This window comes from Physella acuta, unplaced genomic scaffold (genome assembly GCF_028476545.2).
Source record: "Physella acuta isolate Inbredline_101_S28 unplaced genomic scaffold, ASM2847654v3 ptg000276l, whole genome shotgun sequence".
In the NCBI taxonomy this organism is placed as follows: Eukaryota; Metazoa; Mollusca; class Gastropoda; family Physidae; genus Physella; species Physella acuta.
This window is the reverse complement of record NW_026731795.1, coordinates 32,987-55,357: the sequence shown is the minus strand read 5'-3', so window position 1 is coordinate 55,357 and position 22,371 is coordinate 32,987. Positions and strand designations below refer to the sequence as shown.

General features: G+C 32.3%; 1 protein-coding gene across 2 annotated transcripts; it reads left to right on the top strand.

Annotated features, from left to right (window-relative positions):
- Positions 1–471: 471 nt before the first annotated feature.
- On the top strand, positions 472–16,654 carry LOC131939363 (uncharacterized). 2 transcript variants are annotated; one of them, XM_059297652.1, is made up of 16 exons: positions 472–579; positions 3,984–4,047; positions 6,041–6,379; positions 6,499–6,596; positions 7,485–7,704; positions 8,142–8,303; positions 8,979–9,020; positions 9,616–9,714; positions 9,877–9,931; positions 10,779–10,819; positions 11,171–11,210; positions 11,612–11,652; positions 12,140–12,200; positions 12,402–12,442; positions 13,038–13,071; positions 14,576–16,654. In XM_059297652.1, the coding sequence occupies exons 2-16, from the start codon at positions 3,987–3,989 to the stop codon at positions 15,465–15,467; spliced, it is 2,226 nt and encodes a 741-aa protein (XP_059153635.1). In that variant the 5' UTR covers positions 472–579; positions 3,984–3,986; the 3' UTR covers positions 15,468–16,654. The 2 variants fall into 2 exon arrangements, with proteins under 2 accessions (XP_059153635.1, XP_059153634.1); XM_059297651.1 differs by lacking the exon at positions 472–579 and adding an exon at positions 3,603–3,678.
- The last annotated feature ends 5,717 nt before the right edge of the window (positions 16,655–22,371 follow it).

Here is a 22,371-nt window from a genome sequence, read left to right as displayed (position 1 = left end):
TCTTTGTCCAACTAAGAACGAACTACAAGGCAGATGTTTTTAGATTTTAAGTTTTATTCCCTACACGAGGGTCTGTCCCCATCTATAGTGCCTCATCTGCCTTGTGTTTCGAACTCGAGACTTTTCGGTTTAGCAATCATGAGCTTTACAGACCCGACCCCTTTACGCTAGTCGTACATTGTGTGCTAAATAAATAGATGACCTGTTATTTTCTGGTTTAAGGGATTCTTGATGACAATCTTCTTTGCTAGCGCTAGAACCAAAAACAAGGATGATTAGATTTTTAAAAAAATCATTTGATAGCAAAAGTATCCACACTTTAAAAAAAATTATAAGTGTATACTACTTAGATATGAATAATGCCACAGGACTAGAGATGATACGATTAAGCTGTAGTAGAAACTCTTAAATCGAAGTAATAATCGGGTAAGTTAGAGACCAAATCTAACATTGGGAAAACCCGATTGAAACAACTTTATCTTTTTTTTCAGAAAAGGAATGGTCTGTTTTGTTTATTGTAGTGTAAAGTATTTTATTTGTTTATAAAGAATCCAGAAGGTATACAATTAGATAATAAATGTACGTATAATCATTTATCATATAATTTTAACTAAACCGTTGTTTTTGTTTGCTTCTTAAATTTGGATTCGTGTAAATAATATTATTCAGCTGCAATCTTCAGGAAAACTTCAACTATACTTGTACAAACTTGTTATTATTTTCAGCACAGGTAGCCGTTATTTTTCTGGTTTTTCCTGTTTGTGTTAGTGAAGTTTGTAAGTTTGTAAGTTTGTGAAGCTTTGTGAAGCTTTGTGAAGCTTTGTGTTTTCTATTATTTGTGATTGTGTCATTAATGCTTGCTTTTATTTCGAATATTTTCAATTATTCATTTTAAGGATTTGATCGCACTAAACTTGTACATAAACCACAATAAAGTTCAATTCAATATGATCAAGATATCATTTTAAGAGTTGTAATATAATAATAGTTTGTTTAATAGGTAGCGACAATGTAAATTGAAAAATCGTTTTCTTAAAAGTATTCTTAAACGTTCACGCAAGTGTTTTAAAGCCATTTTTAGCGCAATTTCCATTCTGGAGAATTGTGTTTATTAACCCGTCATTTCTGGATGTATGAATGTATGAATGGATTGATGGATGGATGTGTGTCCGCAGCTTTAAGTCGTATCTTCTCCTCAACGAAGCAATATCGAGGACTAGTTCAAAAAGCAATTATGTTAAGCAAGTTACCAGGATGATAGTGGGCCAAAAAAATTCCGGGTTTCTTTCATGGATTTCCCGAAAAAGCCAAAAAATCTCGAAAAGAATGCAGTTTTTGGCCCATATCTCGGCAACCAGACCACTTAGCGACTTGAAACATTTACCAGTCGATTCAAGCTATAATTTAGAACAATATTGCCGAAGAAAGTTTTCAAAAATATCCTTTCGTTTGGTCACAAAAAATTTTTTGCATTAATTAAAATTTGGACCGAATTAGTAGGCATGTTTATCCAACCACACCACACGCGTCATCATGTTCAATGGCTGCGCCATCACGTTTAAATGGCTGCGTCATCACGTTCAGTAGCTATGCGCGCAATGGTTTTTAGTCATGTAACTCTATTGTAGATAAAACATGTATTTTAACCAATGGTTTTACTAACCCTGCTCTTGATTTACGCTACGACAGAGCTATTTTTAGATAACATAAGGAAATTGCTCTAAAATTGTCACTAGACTTTTTAATTACCTTGTTTTTAATTGAGAAGAACATATTTACAATATACTGCTTACAATAAAATGTATAACACAAGTATAAAACAATACAATGGATCTTAGAAACAATGAACATCGTGTACGGACAGTTATTGTGAATGTAGAGTAAAAGTGCGATAGTTTCTTTTTATAACAAAATATATTTTTTTTATTCATGAAAAACGTTTTAATAACAAGCTTTTATGTAATAATAGACTAAAAAGTAGAAAATACATGATTTTCTTTACATATATAATAATACACTACTATTTAAATTACTACAAAGAAAAGCGTGGGTCACATTATTAACTATACTAATTATTAAATTTACTAATTTTAATAAACCGGGAGTGATCTCCCCTAAACTTTCTCGAATATTCTTATATAACACTACGGGGTATTGCAACTCGGGATATAGACAATATTTTAAATCCATTTTTAATTAATTAAACTTTTTATAATAGAATAGAATCTCGTAGAAAAAGAATTGCACACCAAATGAACGCCAAACAAAATGTGCATAGTAGTGCGGGATATTATTAGTACTTTATAAATTCACAAGCGTATTTTTTTTTTGATAAATCGGAAATAGCGTAAATTACTACTTCCGGTTCAACGGAAATTACTCAAATTTGATAGAGGACAGAGAATTATATATTTTACTTATGTGTGAAACTTCATTTATATATCTGAAATAGTACTCAAGTTATAGGCTTTTGGAAAATTGAAAGTAGAAAAAGTTATTGGAAATCGCTGAAATGTTGATACGGATCTACTAATTTGATATAATGAAATTTCATCAACCTAGCTGTAACGGTACTCAAGTTATCGTGTTTACAGACACACATACATATGTACACACACACATACATACATACACACAAATAAATTATACACTTTTATTTAAATAACTATAGAGATAAGCGTGGGTCTCTTCCTAAATATTAGTATTTATGAATTTTTTTTCAGTACTTTAAATGTTTTAAATTTACAATAGAGTTGCATTACTAAAAACCATTGCACACGTAATGAACGTGATGACTCGTGTGTAATAGTGCGGAATAGTTTGATCAGACAGCCTACTAATTTTAACAAAATTTTAATTAATTCATAAAAAATTAATTAGACATCTATTTACGTCAAATTTAATGTCATGTTGCATTGTCTTCATGTCTTGACCCATGTAAAAAATCGAACCGTATCTGTCAGTTAGAAGTGCCTGCAATTTCGCCCGGGCGTTTCAATCTAGACACACTGACTGACGACTGACGACATACAGAGGAAGTGAGTTTAATAAAAGCTTGTAAAAAGGCATACAAGAAGTTACACTGGGTTGTATTTCTTCTGCAAGTACAAACATTAAATCGTTATGCGTCCCTGATCTATGTTTTGTTTACTTGATCTTCTGGTAATATTTTCGACCTTGTTTATGTTATGAACGTTAAGATATCATGTTCAATCAAGTTATGAATTCGGCATGGAAAATTTCTTTCAAAATGTAACTCGTATTGATCTTTTTACACAGCAAATCTTGTCTTTGTAATGTAAATAAAACTCGTTACAGTTACGGTAGGCTTGATCAATTGCTACAGGTATAGCGACTCGTGACACACCGTCAATGACAAAAGGGCCCACAGTCAAAAGCCCACAGATAAAAATAACACCACAATTTAGTGTGCACAAAAAAAAAACTTTTGTGACGGTGTTTGTTGATAATTTATACTTCGTTTGCCGGATAGTGTTCGGGGTGGGGCGGCTATACAGTGTATGGTGTGTGTAATATGTGTAATAACAAGACCAAAGTATTAGCTGTTATAAAGATAAAGAATGTTACCGTATATGGTATGGCATTTTCAAAGATAACACATTCTCGGAATACGTTATACAACTACTTAATGCGCCTTTATGTTACCTAGCGTTAGGGGTAAGATAGTGACGTTTTTCTGATAAAAGCCAAATAACCAGAATTCGCAGTTTAAAAAACACAATAACTATTATAATCAATGCATACATTAAAAAAAATTATTCTGTTTATTTAAAAAAATATAAAAGTTCGATTCACTCGTAGGAAGATTTCGCTAAAACAAAAGAATGGTTAAAACTTTGAATTCAAAACAAAATCTATACCTCAGATAATATGCATTTAATTGTAAAATCATTTGACTGTATAAATTAGTCCATATATTCTTTTTGTTTCATGTTAAACAATCGGCTGATTGATGTCTATAGAGAATGGAGCCAGGAAGGAAATTGTGTACTCTGTCTCAAGCAATCGTACTCTCATTGATTGGTGGTTGGTACACTTATCTTTATCATAATAATAGAACTTGAATAAAAAGTGAAAGCAAAGTACCCTTTTCGAACCTCACGGTCTTTAGAGTTAGCAAAGTAGAATCTACAGGTTTCAATGACCTAAGTATATGAAGGGATGATATAGTCAGTACTATGTGCATTCGGCTTAGCTTTCCCCAATCTGAGTCAGGTACCATGGAGAGCTAAATGGACTCGATGACGTCATACAGACCCAAGCCCAGGAACCGGACTCGAGATTATTTAGAAGTCGTAAGCTCTACATTCCCACCAAGCTGTCAGTTGTGTATCATACAATATATTATACTAAAAGAATGCATTGATTAATATTGTTTTAAATGTTGTTTTATGTCGATATACAGTGCGGTTGTTTCAGCCTTGACTTAATTTATTCTGTAGATGTATGTGTGTAGTTTTTTCAGCCCTGTCGTAATGTATCTGTCGATACACATATGCAGTTATGTCATCCCTGACTTAATTTATTCTGTTGATACACATATGCAGTTGTTTCAGCCTTGACTTAATGTATTCTGTCGATACACATATGCAGTTGTTTCAGCCTTGACTTAATGTATTCTGTCGATACACATATGCAGTTGTTTCAGCCTTGACTTAATGTATTCTGTCGATACACATATGCAGTTGTTTCAGCCTTGACTTAATTTATTCTGTCGATACACATATGCAGTTGTTTCAGCCTTGACTTAATGTATTCTGTCGATACACATATGCAGTTGTTTCAGCTCTAACTTAATTTATTCTGTCGATACACATATGCAGTTGTTTCAGCTCTAACTTAATTTACTCTGTCGATACACATATGCAGTTGTTTCAGCTCTAACTTAATTTACTCTGTCGATACACATATGCAGTTGTTTCAGCTCTAACTTAATTTACTCTGTCGATACACATATGCAGTTGTTTCAGCTCTAACTTAATTTACTCTGTCGATACACATATGCAGTTGTTTCAGCTCTAACTTAATGTATTCTGTCGATACACATATGCAGTTGTTTCAGCTCTAACTTAATTTACTCTGTCGATACACATATGCAGTTGTTTCAGCTCTAACTTAATTTACTCTGTCGATACACATATGCAGTTGTTTCAGCTCTAACTTAATTTACTCTGTCGATACACATATGCAGTTGTTTCAGCTCTAACTTAATGTATTCTGTCGATACACATATGCAGTTGTTTCAGCTCTAACTTAATTTACTCTGTCGATACACATATGCAGTTGTTTTAGCTCTAACTTAATTTACTCTGTCGATACACATATGCAGTTGTTTCAGCTCTAACTTAATGTATTCTGTCGATACACATATGCAGTTGTTTCAGCTCTAACTTAATTTACTCTGTCGATACACATATGCAGTTGTTTCAGCTCTAACTTAATTTACTCTGTCGATACACATATGCAGTTGTTTCAGCTCTAACTTAATTTACTCTGTCGATACACATATGCAGTTGTTTCAGCTCTAACTTAATTTACTCTGTCGATACACATATGCAGTTGTTTCAGCTCTAACTTAATGTATTCTGTCGATACACATATGCAGTTGTTTCAGCTCTAACTTAATTTACTCTGTCGATACACATATGCAGTTGTTTCAGCTCTAACTTAATTTACTCTGTCGATACACATATGCAGTTGTTTCAGCTCTAACTTAATTTACTCTGTCGATACACATATGCAGTTGTTTCAGCTCTAACTTAATTTACTCTGTCGATACACATATGCAGTTGTTTCAGCTCTAACTTAATGTATTCTGTCGATACACATATGCAGTTGTTTCAGCTCTAACTTAATTTACTCTGTCGATACACATATGCAGTTGTTTCAGCTCTAACTTAATGTATTCTGTCGATACACATATGCAGTTGTTTCAGCTCTAACTTAATTTACTCTGTCGATACACATATGCAGTTGTTTCAGCTCTAACTTAATTTACTCTGTCGATACACATATGCAGTTGTTTCGGCCCTGACGTGTGATCCAGCCGCGGAAGAAATGCCCTATGACATTCAATACAACATGACGAGCATTCCCAGCGAGTCGAGGATGTTTGTGTGGATGAAAGACGGAAACATCGCTTTCGAATGTACGGTAGCCTCAGGCGATTGCAGCCATAACGACATCCCATGGCTGAAAGCCAGCACTGAGAGAGTAGATGACAGTTTGATCTTCAATATTCACTTCCCAAGGGTTACAAGACAACTGGGCAGAAATTCCGAAGGAGTTTGGTCGTTACACTCTCACACTTCGCATTCTAAACAGGAAACGTTTTACACGTGTAACTTAAAAGTATACGGTATGTTAAATCATATAACATAATCTCAATATTCAGCTGATTTGCGTAATTCAAGTAAACCATGTTCTGTGTTATATATTTTCCTTTGATTTTTGAAAATATTTGTTGTTTTTTTTTAGCAGCGCCAAGCACCAATACGACTCATTGCGAATCTACTTGGTCTGCAAGTCAAATATATTACAGCTGTAATACAACAAAATCATACCCACGATCATTGGTAACTTTTTACATTTTTTACGCGGTGCATTACCTTTGTCACTACTATCGAACTTTAATATTTGACAACACTTCAGGTATAAAAACGTTGCAATTACCGAACACAAAATTTCTAACTCTTGTTTCAAGTGTTCAAATGTTTTGAATCTATTTGAAAGATCAAAATATATAATATTTGTTTTAAGCAATTTAATTTAAAATAAATACAAACACATTTGCAAACAGAAGTCAAATTTCAAATTGTTGAAATTTGTGAATACACCCATTTCTCTACATCACAGACTCTGATTAAGCTCAAGATTTTATTTACTTTATGTAAGAATGAATAGCAAGCGATTTTCAAAGAACATAATTATTTTGATCTTTATATTATTCATATAAAACCAATTCTTCTCTTGGCAATTAATACTCATCTGGAAGTAATTTAAACGGTTTTTTGGGGGGTTTTTTTTGACACATTAAAATCCATTTAATTTAGCGAAACAAAGTAGTATGGGTTTTTTTTTGTGTTCATTAATACGAGTATTTATAGAAAAAATAATGTAGCTCGAAATTCTTAAAATTAAGAATTTTGTAAAATAAGTATTACTAATAACCAGTGTTTCTTTCAGATTTTTTCTCCGGAGGGATGGGTCATTTAAATAATTTTGGGGAGGGTGGAGATGAATATCCGGGGTGGGTGAGCGGGAGGGGGGGGGGGGGGGGGCGGCGATGGACGGCCTATGGTTAAAGTATATAATTTATATATCAATCCAATCTCGTTCGGGGAAGAGGAGGTAGACGTGCTTCGGAGAGGGGGAGTGTTGATACCAAAGAGATGCTTGAAAAAAACTCTTTTAATTACCATTTCTTTCAACTAAATTTAATAGATCCCAATAATGTTCACCAGATGGCGATTCGATGGTACAATGAAATATCCCTAGCCTCATGCAAGTACGCTCCAGTTTCTGTTGAACCAGTCTACTACAACGCCCAGTGCTCTACAAGTCTGAAAACTGAAAAACTGCATTTAACTCCCAACGATTTCAATATTTTTGTGTACCCCAATGTAACTGGTACTCAAAAGGATTTTCATTTTGGGATTTCTTTGTCAGCAGTAGTAAACATAGGTACAAGTATATCGAAATAAGATTTTAATAAATAATGTAAATAAGAGATATGGAATATAAAGCAGAAGTAAAACTAAATGCTGATAGACAAGGCAGTTAATACATTTTTAAAACATTTCTTCGAGTTGCTTACATATTTAAATGTGTAAAGTAGAATTAGCGTTGAAATTAGTGGTGACAATAGCGGAGTGAGGGCGGGAAGGAATTATTTTTCTGCATTTTCGGACTAGATATGAGTACCTTATTCGACATTTAATAATGAAGAAGTAACGACTTAAATCTATTTATTAACAGTCTCTTTAATTTCCGGAGAGGAATTTAACCGTATATTTTCGCGTGTTCAATACACAAACGTTAAGTTGTGCGTTTTGTCGCAGAATAAAATAAAACGTCTTGAAAGTAAATCACTGAGCTAATAATATTGCAATGTTTTACAGTACGGTCATCTGTTATACAGCGACAGTGTCTGGAGGATGGTCTGAGCATTAACTGCTCATGCAAGAAACTAGAACCACTGGACGACTCAGCCTTATTTCTGTGGCACAACGGTGACCAACTTGTCTCAAGCAAACCGTCAAATATGCACGCCTTTAAAAAAGGTATTAAACATTCATCAGGTAACATGTAGTGAAAGTAAAATTATTGAAAAGTAATCCGAGAAACGATGTTGGCGTTACAAATATTAATATATGCTGTAATCCTGTGCAATGGCGTAACGATGCGGGGAGTGGGGTGCGAACCACACCGGGTGACAACATTCCAGGTAGTAACACCAAAAACCGAAATAACTAATTATACGTAGTATGTCTGCTTTCTTTTTTTTTTCCAGTGAATTTAATAGCAGAATAAAGTTAAAAACACTATTGGGCACAATGTGATATCATCTTGAATGGGGTGACACCTAATTCCCTATATATATATATATATAATATATATATATATATATATATATATATATATATATATATATATATATATATATATATATATATATATATATATATATGCAGTAGTTGGCGCAAGTGGTGCCACTATGGGTTACCGCACCGGTTGTCATGAGAACTAGTACCAGCACTTATAGTTAGATAATTCGAAGTATTTTATTTACCATAACAGTAGCGTATTATCTTTTTGGAAAAATGGTAATGTGTTAACTTGTAAGACACGAGCTTAATCCAGTTTAATCTTGACATAGCACCGACCCCACACGCACGCAAACACACAAAAAACACACAAAGCAGTAGGTTTTTAATGTACTCAATTATCTTTCGCAGGAACATCAAACATTACATGTGAAGAATTAGTTCCAAATCAACGTAAGTTTGCTGTTGTAAGAAATACTCCACAAGAGATTGCTTGGTCTGATCATACTTTAAGCCTAAAGACACTTAAAATTGTTACCAATTAGGTTCAATTCATTTTTGTAAGCAATTGTGTTAAAAGTTGATCTATAACAGTGACATTGCTTGTCACCTGTTAAAATGAAATTATCTTATGCTCACTAAAAACTTTGAATTTATTAGTAAATATTAGCATTAGGAACATTATTGTGATAAATGAAATATTTTAAAATATAAGTATGAATACTTTATAACCGAAAATAACAAAAATAACTTCAAAAACGATACAACTAGTTACAGTATTTCTAATATATTCACTCAACAAAATGAATATTAAATACTTATAATAATTATACATTCGCTGAAGGTTTTAATATTATCATTTTAAAATAGGCTATAGTATTGGTAAAATGTACGCATAATGAAAATATTGAATTAATGAACTATTCTCATACTGGGCAGTACATTGTTAATTGTTTTACAACGAATATTTTTTTTTCGCTTTCTCCATTTTATACTGTTCGCTAAACAAATGCAGTCACAAAAAATATATTGGTTTTCATATTTTCAGATAGAAACGATATAGTAGCAAACGGTCTAATTGTTGGCCTCAGTATATGTGTCTTTCTGATAGCCCTGTTCGTTGTGTTCATTGTTTTGATACTATGTAGTAAGTATCTACAATATTGATATACCCAATTTTAAAATTTTGGAATTAATTCAAATATTTCAAAAGAAATTTTTAAAAATTATCTCGTGCAAATTAATTGTTTTAAGAGTGACAATTTTAATTTAATTATGAAATCAATTTGCCCTTTTATTTTAAATTCAGGTAAAAGAGTCAGATCTAAATTTCCTGATAAATTTCGAAACTATATGGCGTCAAGGTAGGTAACCTGGGAAGATTGATTTTACTACACACAATTGTAATATAGTTTTATTTCTATTTTCTATCCAAGTAGCCAACTTGTGATTGTCATGGTGGTACGTCGTTTGGTTATTTCTTCCGGAAATGTTTACATTTCTTTGATACTAGCTATGTTGAGCTAAAGAAGAAAGTGATCCGAAGATTATGTGCAATGTGGATTGAAATGTATAACGGAAAATGATTGGGAGTCGGTGTCCTTACTGCATCATTTGCAATGCCAAGATAAGCGAATGGAGATGGAAATACAATAACACAACGTTCGCTGAATTAAAAATAAACGGTTCTTGTATACAAATTGTACTTTAATGAATTTTCTCTTTGAATACAGTGATGTTGAACCACAATTCATGTTGTGGACCAACGAAATATATAGGCCTAACTATATTTTGAATTTGAAAAAGAAATCATAATTTATAAAATCCATAAGACAGTCATTTTTTTTATGTTAAAATCGACAGAAATAATCGCAAATACTATACATATTTTGTTGTGAGATATTTTGTCTGATATCATTTGTTCATAGTATCATTTGTCCGGATTTGTTTTGTCCTGGTATCCTTTGTAAATGAGATCATTTATCCTTGAGATCATTTGTTCTGAGATCATGTGTCATGAGATCATTTGTCCTGTCACCATATATATATATATATATATATATATATATATATATATATATATATATATATATATATATATATATATATATATATATATATAAAGTTCAGTGCTAACAGTTTCAATTTTACCTTATAAAAACTTTTAATAGTTCGGGTAATTACAAATAATATTTGTTTCAACTTTTTCAGGTTTGATGCTGATAAAACTATTCCAAATTTAAATAACCCAGGCAAGTTATAATTTTTTAAAAATATCCCGACACGTTTATTCTCCAAATCAGTAATGTCGGTGTATATAAGTTACAGAGTAATGTTATATTATTTGGCACTGTAGTAAAACAATCTAGTATCGAAGGCAGTGGTTTTGATATCCTGTAAAGTGATATATTTTCTTCGTTTTATTGTCAGTATAGCCTATCGTGCAGAACAGTTGGATTCTACATAAATTGATACGTAATCATTAACTTTGTAGGAGCAAATCGGCATCAATATAACATTTTTAAGAACGAAAAGTAGCATACTTTTGTTTTCCTTGTACAATGTATGTATTTAATTGCCAAATGCTTGTATGTATATTTTAGCTCAAGAGCAAGCTCATCTACCACAAAATAAAGAGGAAATGTAAGGATAATTTTAGTATTTTCCATAAGGCCATTTTTGTGTTTTATTCTAAGCCTCATTACTAGGGTTATGTAATTGCATATATTAATTTTCTAAAGTAAAGTAACATTAAAACGTTCTTTTTCTAAGTTATATTTTATTGCCAGTAAAAGTGGCAGATAGGACCGAACTCTCGATTTTACGCCAACGTTTGCTGCAATTTATGTCTGAAACATTCTAATGTATAAATAATGCACATTGATCAATCTTTCTGGCTCATTAATTGTAATATTGGAATAAATTTTAGAATGTTATTATTTGCACAATGATTTTGATTACAATCGAAACTTTCTTACTTAGAAAAAACAAATTTACAATTGTACAATATTTATTAAAATAACTTTCACTCAAAACAATTTTAGGACAAGTAACGAATTAAACATTGAGAGTGCTGGATTTGTCGGTGAGTTGATTAAATTAATTGTTAATTAATTGTTGTTAATGAAAATAACATTTAACATATTTATACATGTTTACATATATATATATATATATATATATATATATATATATATATATATATATATATATATATAGTTATCGCTTACAGGTGGGTTTATTGAAACTTCTTATAACACTATTTAATTCTTCATACAAATAAGAGTTTTTGAAAACAGGTTATTTACGCTATTTACCTGAAGATGAAAATAACAATGCAACCGATCAATTACGTTTAGAGAAATTATTAATCTTAACGTTAAATATGTTATAAAATATTTAATTTTTTCTAAAATGCTACTCAAATTTAATGTGTGTTCAATATTGTAAATACGCTTAAGTTAAACGCAATTTGAAATTTTAAAATGTTTATTTTGAACCACTTAAACATTAACAAGTAACTACCTATATTTGCAATTGATGTGCTGGAGATTTTACTTATCCTCTCTTAGATGTTGCAAAAAAAGTCGCTTTCAATGACCCTTTACAAACTCAAGGAAAATTAAATAAAAGGTGAGATAATATACTTGGAAAATTTATATATATATATATATGTATATATATATATATATAAAGAGAGAGAGAGAGAGAGTGTGAGAGAGAGAGGGAGAGAGAGAGATAGAGAAAGAGAGAGAGAGATGTATATATTATATACGTTAGCAATACGATACGTTATATGATATGTTTTTTTTGTTTCTCGATATGTATTAACAGGCCAAATAATTACGAAACTAAAGAAAATGACGATAATGAAGGTAAGCTTTTTTTTAGATTATGTTTTGCAATACAACGTAAAATGACTTTGAAGGTTTCACTAACATATAGAAATGATAAATTATGCATTTGTCTTTAATAGAGTACTGAATATTGTGTTACATTTTATTTTGATCTTGTACATCTGAACAAGAAATTCTTTATTATAATTAGCAGTGCATTTTAAAAGCTTGTTGCTATAAATGTGTTCATATATTTTGTTTTATTTAAATAATTGAATTGATACAATAATTCTAAATGGCTTCTTAACGGCTTATATTCAACACAAAATTATAAAACTCAGTGAAATCGACGGTTCTTAAAAGGCATCATTTTTTAAAAAATGTAATTATAATTTTATCGCTTGCAATATAAAAAGACTTTTTAAAAATTTAGTATGATTACATACACTTTTTAGCCTATTTAAAAGCCCTATCATAAACATTTAGAAATGTCATCTACCAAAAAAGCACATTTTATTATATACCGCATAAACGTGATGATGTTGCAGATAAATGTGTTAACTTTTAATTTTAAACTATTTTTTTTTGTTTTTCTTTATTTTTCAATCATTTATAATACACATTATATCTCTAGAAATGGCAAGTTTACTACCAAATGAAACGCAAGTGTAAGTTATAGTATCCTTGTTTTTACATTATTTACGCTTTTATTTATAGTAATTTAAATAATATTGTAGGCCTATATATATTTTTTAAATATTTCTTTTCTCCTTTACTACATAAAAGTTTGTTATTAATGCATTTTTTATTATGCATTTTTTTTCAGTACTTTAAAATTTTATATACAAAAGAGTTGCATGACTAATGTCTATTGAGTGCCAAATGAACATGATTATGCGCGTATAATATAGCGGAAAAATTTAATACAAGACTGCATACTGTTTTCAGAAAATTGTAATTAATTCAAGAAAAATTAATTAGCCATCGAATTTAGTCAAACTTAATGTCAAATTGAATTGTCTTCAATTCTTGATCCACGTGCCAACTTTTAAGCCAATCTGTTCGTTAAAAGTACCAAAATATTTCCTTGCCCGTTTCGATCTCATACAACAGACTGACGACAGACAGACTGTGGACAAAGGAAGCAAGTTAAATAAAAGGTTGTAAAATATTAAACTTTACGTGACCTGTGAAAAAAACCAAAACTGAACAAATGGAACAACACGGATTGTCTTAAAATACAACAGCGCAAACATGGATAGATTAACACACCTTGCTCACACCAACAAAAAACAGCCCCTGATTGACGATGGATGCCAAAAAAAATTTTGAAAAAAAAATTGTTCTCCGCGAAGCATGAACCAAACTAGGATTAATCGACATCAATAGAGCACGAAAAAGAGGTACGTTTGCATCCACGCGGTACACATGGGTCAACGAAACGATGGAGATGATGAATTCCTAATAAATACAAAGCGTATGATACTTTTCTGATACATATTTTTTTAATCCGTGGATTTTTAGTATTGATTAGTACAAATATATTTTGATTTCCACGGTTAAAGCTCTGTTTATGATACACGGTCATGTACTACATAGTAATATGCCTCCTGGGCATAAGCATGAACACCTTTGTTTTACAAAGGTATACTATTGACAGCTGAAGCATAAAGTAATAACAAAAACAATTGAGATTCATTTAATCTCTGCAAGAGAGATTTACAGAGGAATCGCCACCGAGAACAAACACGCCATATTTTCCATATCTTTGCGTTTTCAAGATTTTTTCCTATGCCTACTCTTTTACTTCATGGTTGACGTTTTAGTTTCACATTTATCGTTTGCAATCAGCAACATTAGTATACAAAGCTAGTTATTATTCCATGCTACGAAAAACAAAGAGACTCGACAATCAAAAACACAAAATTACAACAGACTAGTTAAGATTGAATTTATTTATTACATAAATTTAGTTAACTGGGCAAACTGTCAGAAGATCACTGACGTGTAGAGGCAAAATCAGTCGAAACAAATAAAAATGTTGTATCTGGTAAATCTGCGCATATCTGTTCAGTTTGTAAAAAGAACTATGTATATTGATATGATACATCTGATTGTTAACGCATGTTTTACTCTGCTAACTTTTCATCGTAACTTATTTTCTTGTTTTAGAGACTCCAATTATGAGGGTTCTACCAATGCTAAGACTGTTATCCTTTTGTTGGGAACACCAAAAAGTAACAAACACCTCCTGAGAAACGAGATCCTACGAAATGAAGAAAAAATAAGTAAACTGCCAGATAAATCAAACACTACGAGTTTAGCTTATTCTTCAATCAATGGTAAAGTGACAAAACTTGTAGATGTACCAATAACTGACGATGTAACCATTGATGAAGATAAAGAAAATCTAAAATCTGCTGTTGCAATTATTCCAGAAGGGTATAATGCAATTATCGTGGTTTTGGCAATTCAAGATATTATACAATCTGTTCAGAAGATAGAGAAACTACTAAATGACAATTTTTGCATGGAAAGCGTAATATTTATTGTAACATACAAAGATGATTTACTTGAAACTGATCCTTATAAAACCGAATACGAAATATTTAGAAATAAGCATAGCTCGCGTCTTTTAACTATGAACATTAACGGTATAGACATAAGAAATGTGTTAAATATGGTTAATACACAATGTATACATCGTGATGTTAAAGGGCTATTTGCAAAAAGTGTAAATACTTTCCTCACTACCAACGACATCCTGTTGGAGGGGTTTATGATACAGTTGTGTTCGATAATGCAAATACTTAATGATGAAAAAGAATCTAATACCTTAGCAATGAGAAAAGAAAAACAAAATCTACTAAGTTTGTACGACAAACTGAATAGTAATTTGTCGAGTGAGTGTGAAGACATTAAAAACATTATTACAAAGACAGAATACAAACATCAAGGTAAAGTTAGAAAAAAGGTTGAATCGATTTTTGAAGAAATTCAAGATTGGTTTTTAAAAGACCTATTGAAAGCAAGAAAGAAACATGTCAAGAATATTAAATGGTAACAGTTATTTTATAAGAACTACATATAGTGTTCGTTTTATTAGCTTAATTATGATAAAGCTTCAAAAACGAAGCTTGATATGATTATAATTTTGTTATGTAAGTACACACAACCACACTGTTAACACATTGCATAATATTTAAATTTATTTTACTACTAGCTATAATGAAAACAGTTATGTTTCAAAGTAAAGAATGAATTCAAAAACATAATTATTATTTTAAAACAAAGAAGTTCTCAAATTACGACTACGATAAACCTACCAATCATATTTTACTTTCACGTTAACACCAGTGCAACATATTTTTCATATTCACTGATGTCTTAAAACGCACATTAGAATCAAGCGTTTAAACATACTACTATAATTTGTAAAGCATTACAATTATAATAGCATGTTGTAATTTCATGTATTTATTGTACTTAAAAATATAGTTTTTTGTAAAAAGTTTGGTTATCACGTCTGATAAAACGTCGAAATAAATTAATAGGTTTTGTTTTGAAGGATAAATAATTATTATAATTAATTATTATATAAAAATATACTATTACCTCATATATCGAAACATCAAAACGCGTTTTACTTAATAACAAAATAATGTATCGCAGGTTTGAAAGGGGAAAGAATCATCTTTAAACCTAGCAATCCATTGGTCAGATGAAGCAGAGTCCTTATGTTTCTAGACCTCGGTATATGAAGGGAATGTGTGGTCAGCACTTTGCAAACATGAGTTACGTACCCACACGAGCGGGTAGACTCATGAACGTTCTACTGACTTGAACGCAGACTTGAACTCCAGACTTTCGAGTTAGTAGCCTAGCGCTCTACCGCTTAGTCCACGACGTCCCATGATTACAATAATAATTTTCATCTTTAATCTCACTAATATCATTAATAAAAATATAATTTTAATTTTGTTTAATATTATAGCCCCAATTAACACTATTTACTTTGTTACTACTAAAGACAATTTTGTTATTATGTTTACTTTTGTTATTAACAAATTTTATATTACTAGTATTAAAAAATCACATTTGTATTTTACACTTGAAGATCAAAAACTTTTGACAAAAGAGAAAGAAAAAAAAATTATATGTATGTCGTTTCAGGTGTTTTACGATTTCTTTCGGTAGTATCTTTATAATGTGTACTACTGCGCTTTGTAAAAAAAAATGTAAATGATTTATTTTTACTTGTATATTCTTTGCTTTTTCAAAATCATATAAATAAATTGTAATCGTTTGTTTAACTTTATTGTTTTCTATTTTTCTATAATTCTGTTTTTTAATTCAACCAATACACAACAGTGGCGTAGCGAGGTCGGGTGTCACCCGTTGCGGCACTTAATGGTGTCACCCCCCCCCCCCCCCCAGGAGGCGTAGAGACCCTTCCCGGGGACAAATTTTCGATTTACACCCCCCCTCTCAAACTTTCGAATTTTGCACCCCCCCCCCCCCTCAAGTTTTCGATTTGCAACCCCCCCCCCCCCCTCAAACTTTCGATTTGCACCCCCCCCTCAAGATTTTTTCAATATATTTTGTTATTTTTTGCTTGGTGTCAACCCCCTAAATGGTGTCACCCGGTGCGATCCGCACCCCCGCACCCCCCCCCCCCCTCGCTACGCCTCTGCACCCATCCACCCCACCTCTTGAAAGATTTTATTTAAACATTTTATCTGTAAAGTGAGAAACCAGGTATAATAATTACTATAGAGTTCATCTGGCTGACAGAGAAATAAATAAATAATTGTATTTTGTACTTTTCATTGGCATTCTGAAGAAGAAAAAAAATCATTTTAACCTGAACAAAATTTGTAACTGGAAATAAAACCGGAAAGATAAGGGACATTTACCAAAAATCAAATCTTTAACCGGAGCCTATACTGAAACTAGAATGACGATTAAAAAAGGAAGCAATATGAACTGGTACGTTATCCGGAATCGGTAGTGGAATGGGAAAGCTATCTTTAAATGCCACTTTAACTGTAACGGGAAACTTCAATAGAAACCGGAAATTTTAACACGTTGAACGTTAAGCAGTACGGAAAGTTCCCTATAGGGAATGAGATTTAAAGCGGAACCGAAATCAGTCCTTTAACCAGAACTAAAAAACTTGAATTCAAAACGGACAAATTTACAGAAACTGGAGCAAGATATTGTTTTCAACCATAGGCTTCTGAAAATACAATTTCAAATAGATTTATTTGTCAATAAACGCTTCGTACAGGCTTCGTGACTAAACTGTTTGTACATAAACGATTTGCTACTTACAGCCTTTGTGATTAAACGCTTCATTTATGCTTCTAGACTAAACGATCCGTATCGAATTCGTTACTTCTTCTTCCTTCCTTATACGGAAACCGGCTCAGAAGGTTGACTTCCATTAGCTAGGCAGGCCTCAGTGTAGCAAACTCCGACCACAAGAGTTTCCCACACATCGGTCGCTACTTCCGTCGGCTCTCACCAGGCTTTCCTTCCCCACCCACCAGACGCCGGACGTCGTCCTACCGCCTGGTACCCAGCTTGATCGTGGGGGGCGTTCGGCCATTCTTTGAACCTAGCGCATACAGCAGTTCTACTCGGGAGTCCGACGTACCAGTCTCTTCGGAAGAATTCGTTGCTAAACGATTCGTATCGTCTTCATGTCTAAACGATTCGTATCGTCTTCATGTCTAAACGATTCGTGTCGGCTTTGTGACTAAATGCTTCATCCAGGCTTCGTGACTAAACGCTCAATACAGTCTTCGTGTCTAAACATTCCGGCTTCGTGACTAAACGCTTTATACAGACTTTGTGACTAAAATCTCCTTACAGGCTTTGTGACTAAACGCTCCTTACAGGCTCTGTGACTAAATGCTTCATCCAGGCTTCGTGACTAAACGCTCAATACAGTCTTCGTGTCTAAACATTCCTTACAGGCTTCGTGACTAAACGCTTTATACAGACTTTGTGACTAAAAGCTCCTTACAGGTTTTGTGACTAAACGCTCCTTACATGCTTTGTGACTAAAAGCTCCTTACAGGCTTCGTGACTAAACGCTCCATACAGGCTTCGTGACTAAACGCTCCATACAGGCTTTGTGACTAAATGCTCCTTACAGGCTATGTGACTAAACGCTTCGTACAGGCTTCGTGACTAAACGCTTCGTACAGGCTTCGTGACTAAACGCTTCGTACAGGCTTCATAACCAAGCGCTTCATACAGGATTCGTAACCAAACGCTTCACAAATGCTTAATGACATAATATAATATTATGTTGTGGGGATAGTAATCTGAAAAAAATCTAAGTAATTGGCCTACAACACAGTTGTAGTGTCAAGTAAATTACAATTAAGCTACACAATGCATTTAAGTAATCGAAACAATCTTTTAGAATTGACCCTTTTGTGAATCCACGTTTTTATTCATGCAATGTGAAGCTTTGAATAATCATCTCGAACTCGACTTTGATTCTTGAAATAAAGCTATCAATGATGTAACATTTTTAAACGACAAACAGAAGTACTCATTTTATAAAGTACCTATTATTTTTTTTTAATTTTAGCTCTTACAACATACATCAGCATAGTTTATTTTGTTTTTCTTGTTACTTTATTTTAAATTTAATTTAGATATGAAAATTTTCTCGTAGTTATATATTAAAATTAAAGGTGGTGGCACTTGTGTAGTGCAATCGTGAAATTCCAAAACCTTGAGTATCGTTTCAGTTAGGTGGACGAAACTTAATTATTATTTACCGGTAGTGTTTTCTCCATGGGAGGGGAGGTGGCGGGGGTATAATTGGGGCGGACAATGGTAAAAGTATATATTTTCGATATAAATTCTATTTCGTTCGGGGGGGGGGGGGGGCAGTAGACGTTTTTCGGGGTAAAAATATTGCGCAAGTCGACTTTCCGATGCACTCTTAATAAGTTTTGGAGTCTTAAAATAGTACTAGATTTCGCTGTCAATTTTAACACATAAGAAAGGGAAAGAGTGTGTAGGCTAAAAAAAGCAACATAATATTTCCAAAACACGTCAAGGGAAAGTACTCTAGATCTATTATTTCTAGGAAACTGGTTGCTGTTTTTCCGGTAACAATCATGTCGTGCAATAATTCTTAATATCTGGCTTTTAGATTTAGATCTAGATCTAGATCTAGAATCTAGATCTTGATTCATACTTATACTAAATTATTATACTTCACGCATACAGATCAACTTTAGATTTTGAATTCTAGACAAGATCTAGATCTAAATCTAGAATCTAAACATAAAGAAGGTCGTCTTGAAATATCGTCCAGCCAGCACATCTCCACTGACTTGACAATCTCCACTTATTTAATTATAATTATTTGTGTTTGCAGGTATCGTATTGTAATTGTTAGTCCAGTTTTGAATTTTCATTTGAAATTTTAATTTATTAAAGTGTTTGCTAGTCTCGGATTCTTTCTAGATCTAGAATCTAGATCTAATCTAGATCTACTAGTCTGGACACTAGTCTAGTCTAGGAGTATACTTATATATTAATAATAATATATATTATAATATAATACTCTCGACACTTTAAAGTAAAGTCGCTCTAGCTAGCAGCTAGCGGTGATACTACAATTTATGGTAATCTGGTAATCTATCGTTTTAGGTAGGCCTACGTAAAATAGTCCGCGGCTAGATCTAGAAAGTCTAGTACTGTACAAAAAAGTTACCTCATTGTCAAGGCTTTAATAGAAGTATATTGTGATATATTTGAGACAAATATTATAGATAAAAATATAGATAAATGAATAATATAATAAACCTAAATCAATGGCTAAATACTACTAAATATATCTGTAATCTATTGTTTTAGTGTAATCAATTTGGCCGTCGCTAGTAATGTAGGGATAAGGTAACTAACAAATATGGCTTAAATATGAGTGTATTTTTGCATATTTTTACTAAAATGCTTAAGATAATTGAATATCAAACCACATTTAAGGGTTAAATCAATTAAAATGTCATGAAATTAAGGTTTAACAACGATTTTCCTGCTATTAAATTTAATAGGGTTTAATATAGAAATAGTGTTAGCAGTGGACAGCCTCTAAGATGGTGCATTAGGAATACGGCCGTCGGCAAAACGCCCAAGTCTGACGATATCTGAACATCAATTTTGTCTTTTATGAAGTGCGGAGTAACTTTAAGAGCTGAGCTTGGGGGGGGTCACTGTTGACACCACCACAAGCGCCGCTTGCTTATGTCCACATATTAATCACAAGTTTTACGTGGAGCTTAATGGACAGACGAAGTTTTTAGGTGGGACCGGGAGCCTAAATGCATTTACCAAAGCCGCTGTGTCACAGGCATTTTAGAGCCGAACGTCTCAGGGCAGCATGTTGCAGAAATTAAAAGCACGTGAATTAGTATGGAAGAGGGAGAACAGCATGCAACTTACTAAATTAAACACCAATATAATTTACCGAACTAAAGTCATTTAGATCTATTCGTCAGGCTAAACGTCACTGTTTTGATTTTTTTTAATTATGCGCTATCTCTTTCTTTAACATTAGCCTAATGACAAATGACGTCACGCGCGCCTCGTACTTCGTGAGGTTGTTCTTAGTGTGGGATGAAACGGCAGGGTTGAGAAAAATGACACATTTCTTTTTTTTAACAGAAGAATCTAATTTTCCTACGTCATACTTTTCCCGATGAATTCCCTTTCCCCCAATCGTCACTAAAAGCAAAATCATGATTTAATATCATATCGCAGTTCTACTATACCCCAACTCTTAATCACAATTTCTAATGAAAACGAATATATTCTAATGAAAACGAATATATAATTCTTCATCATTTTAAAAAAAATATTTTACCCCGTCCCATATTTTGAGTCCAACGTCATTTAACAGGAATATGGACGACCTAATAATTGATAAGTTAATCAAAACAAAAGGGTTTAATAAATGTTGGACCTCCCAAAAGTTTTTGAGATCTTGGAAGTACATACATAAATACATAACCTTCATTTCAATTGAAATTAAAGATAAAAAGACAGCTATGTATATTAAACAGCAAAATCAACACAATATACATACGAATAGACTTTTTTATCAAGGGGAAACTACTCTAAATTTTATTTGGAAAGATGGCAGATGTTTTTATCTACTAATATTTATCTCAAACACCTTGTTTAAAGTTAGTTTCACGATATTTTAAATTGTTTTGGTCACTGATTGTTATTTTAAATCAATTATCTGTTATGTTTTATAAAATTTGACTTAAATATACTTATTTAAACAAATATATTCATCAGTTACCTCTCACGCACATTACTACTGCAGCCGAATAGATTACGTGTAAACGATAGATTATCAATATTTGAATATAGGCAAGAAATTATCTTTAAACAGCAGTGTTTGCGATAGATTATCAATATTTGAATATAGGCAAGAAATTATCTTTAAACAGCAGTGTTTGCGAGCGGGATTTGCTATATGAAGAGCGGCCATCTGTAAGTAAGAGTGGCTTCCCCTGAATCTTGCACAATAAGTTTACAATAAAAAAAAATTCAATTAATTCAATTGTTTAAAAACAGGTACATAAATTAAACAAGGAAACATTTTTGTATTTTTCACAACATAAATCCTACTCAAAATGTGAAATAATTATTAAAATTTAAGGAGTCACCTGTTTTTCACATTACTAGTCGCGGGCGATTTTACATACCTAAAACGATAGATTACCCAATTTATTAATATTATTAGGCCCACATGATATGAAGCATATCATATGAGACATATGATTATGGCGCATTACCAGTTGACACGTAGATCTAGATTCAAATAATAAGGCTCTAATTAAATAGTGTTGGAGTGAATCTCTTCCAACACTAGAATTAAGAATAAAGAAGAAAAGAGGTTCTATATATCTTTACTAATCTTACTT

Bases quoted from the DNA above. Each gene is read 5' to 3' on its own strand.
- LOC131939363 (XM_059297652.1), top strand. From the start codon at position 3,987: ATGGAGCCAGGAAGGAAATTGTGTACTCTGTCTCAAGCAATCGTACTC. The intron at 10,820-11,170 runs GCAAGTTATAAT...TGTATATTTTAG, and splicing joins TCCAAATTTAAATAACCCAG to CTCAAGAGCAAGCTCATCTA. The intron at 11,653-12,139 runs GTGAGTTGATTA...ATCCTCTCTTAG, and splicing joins TGAGAGTGCTGGATTTGTCG to ATGTTGCAAAAAAAGTCGCT.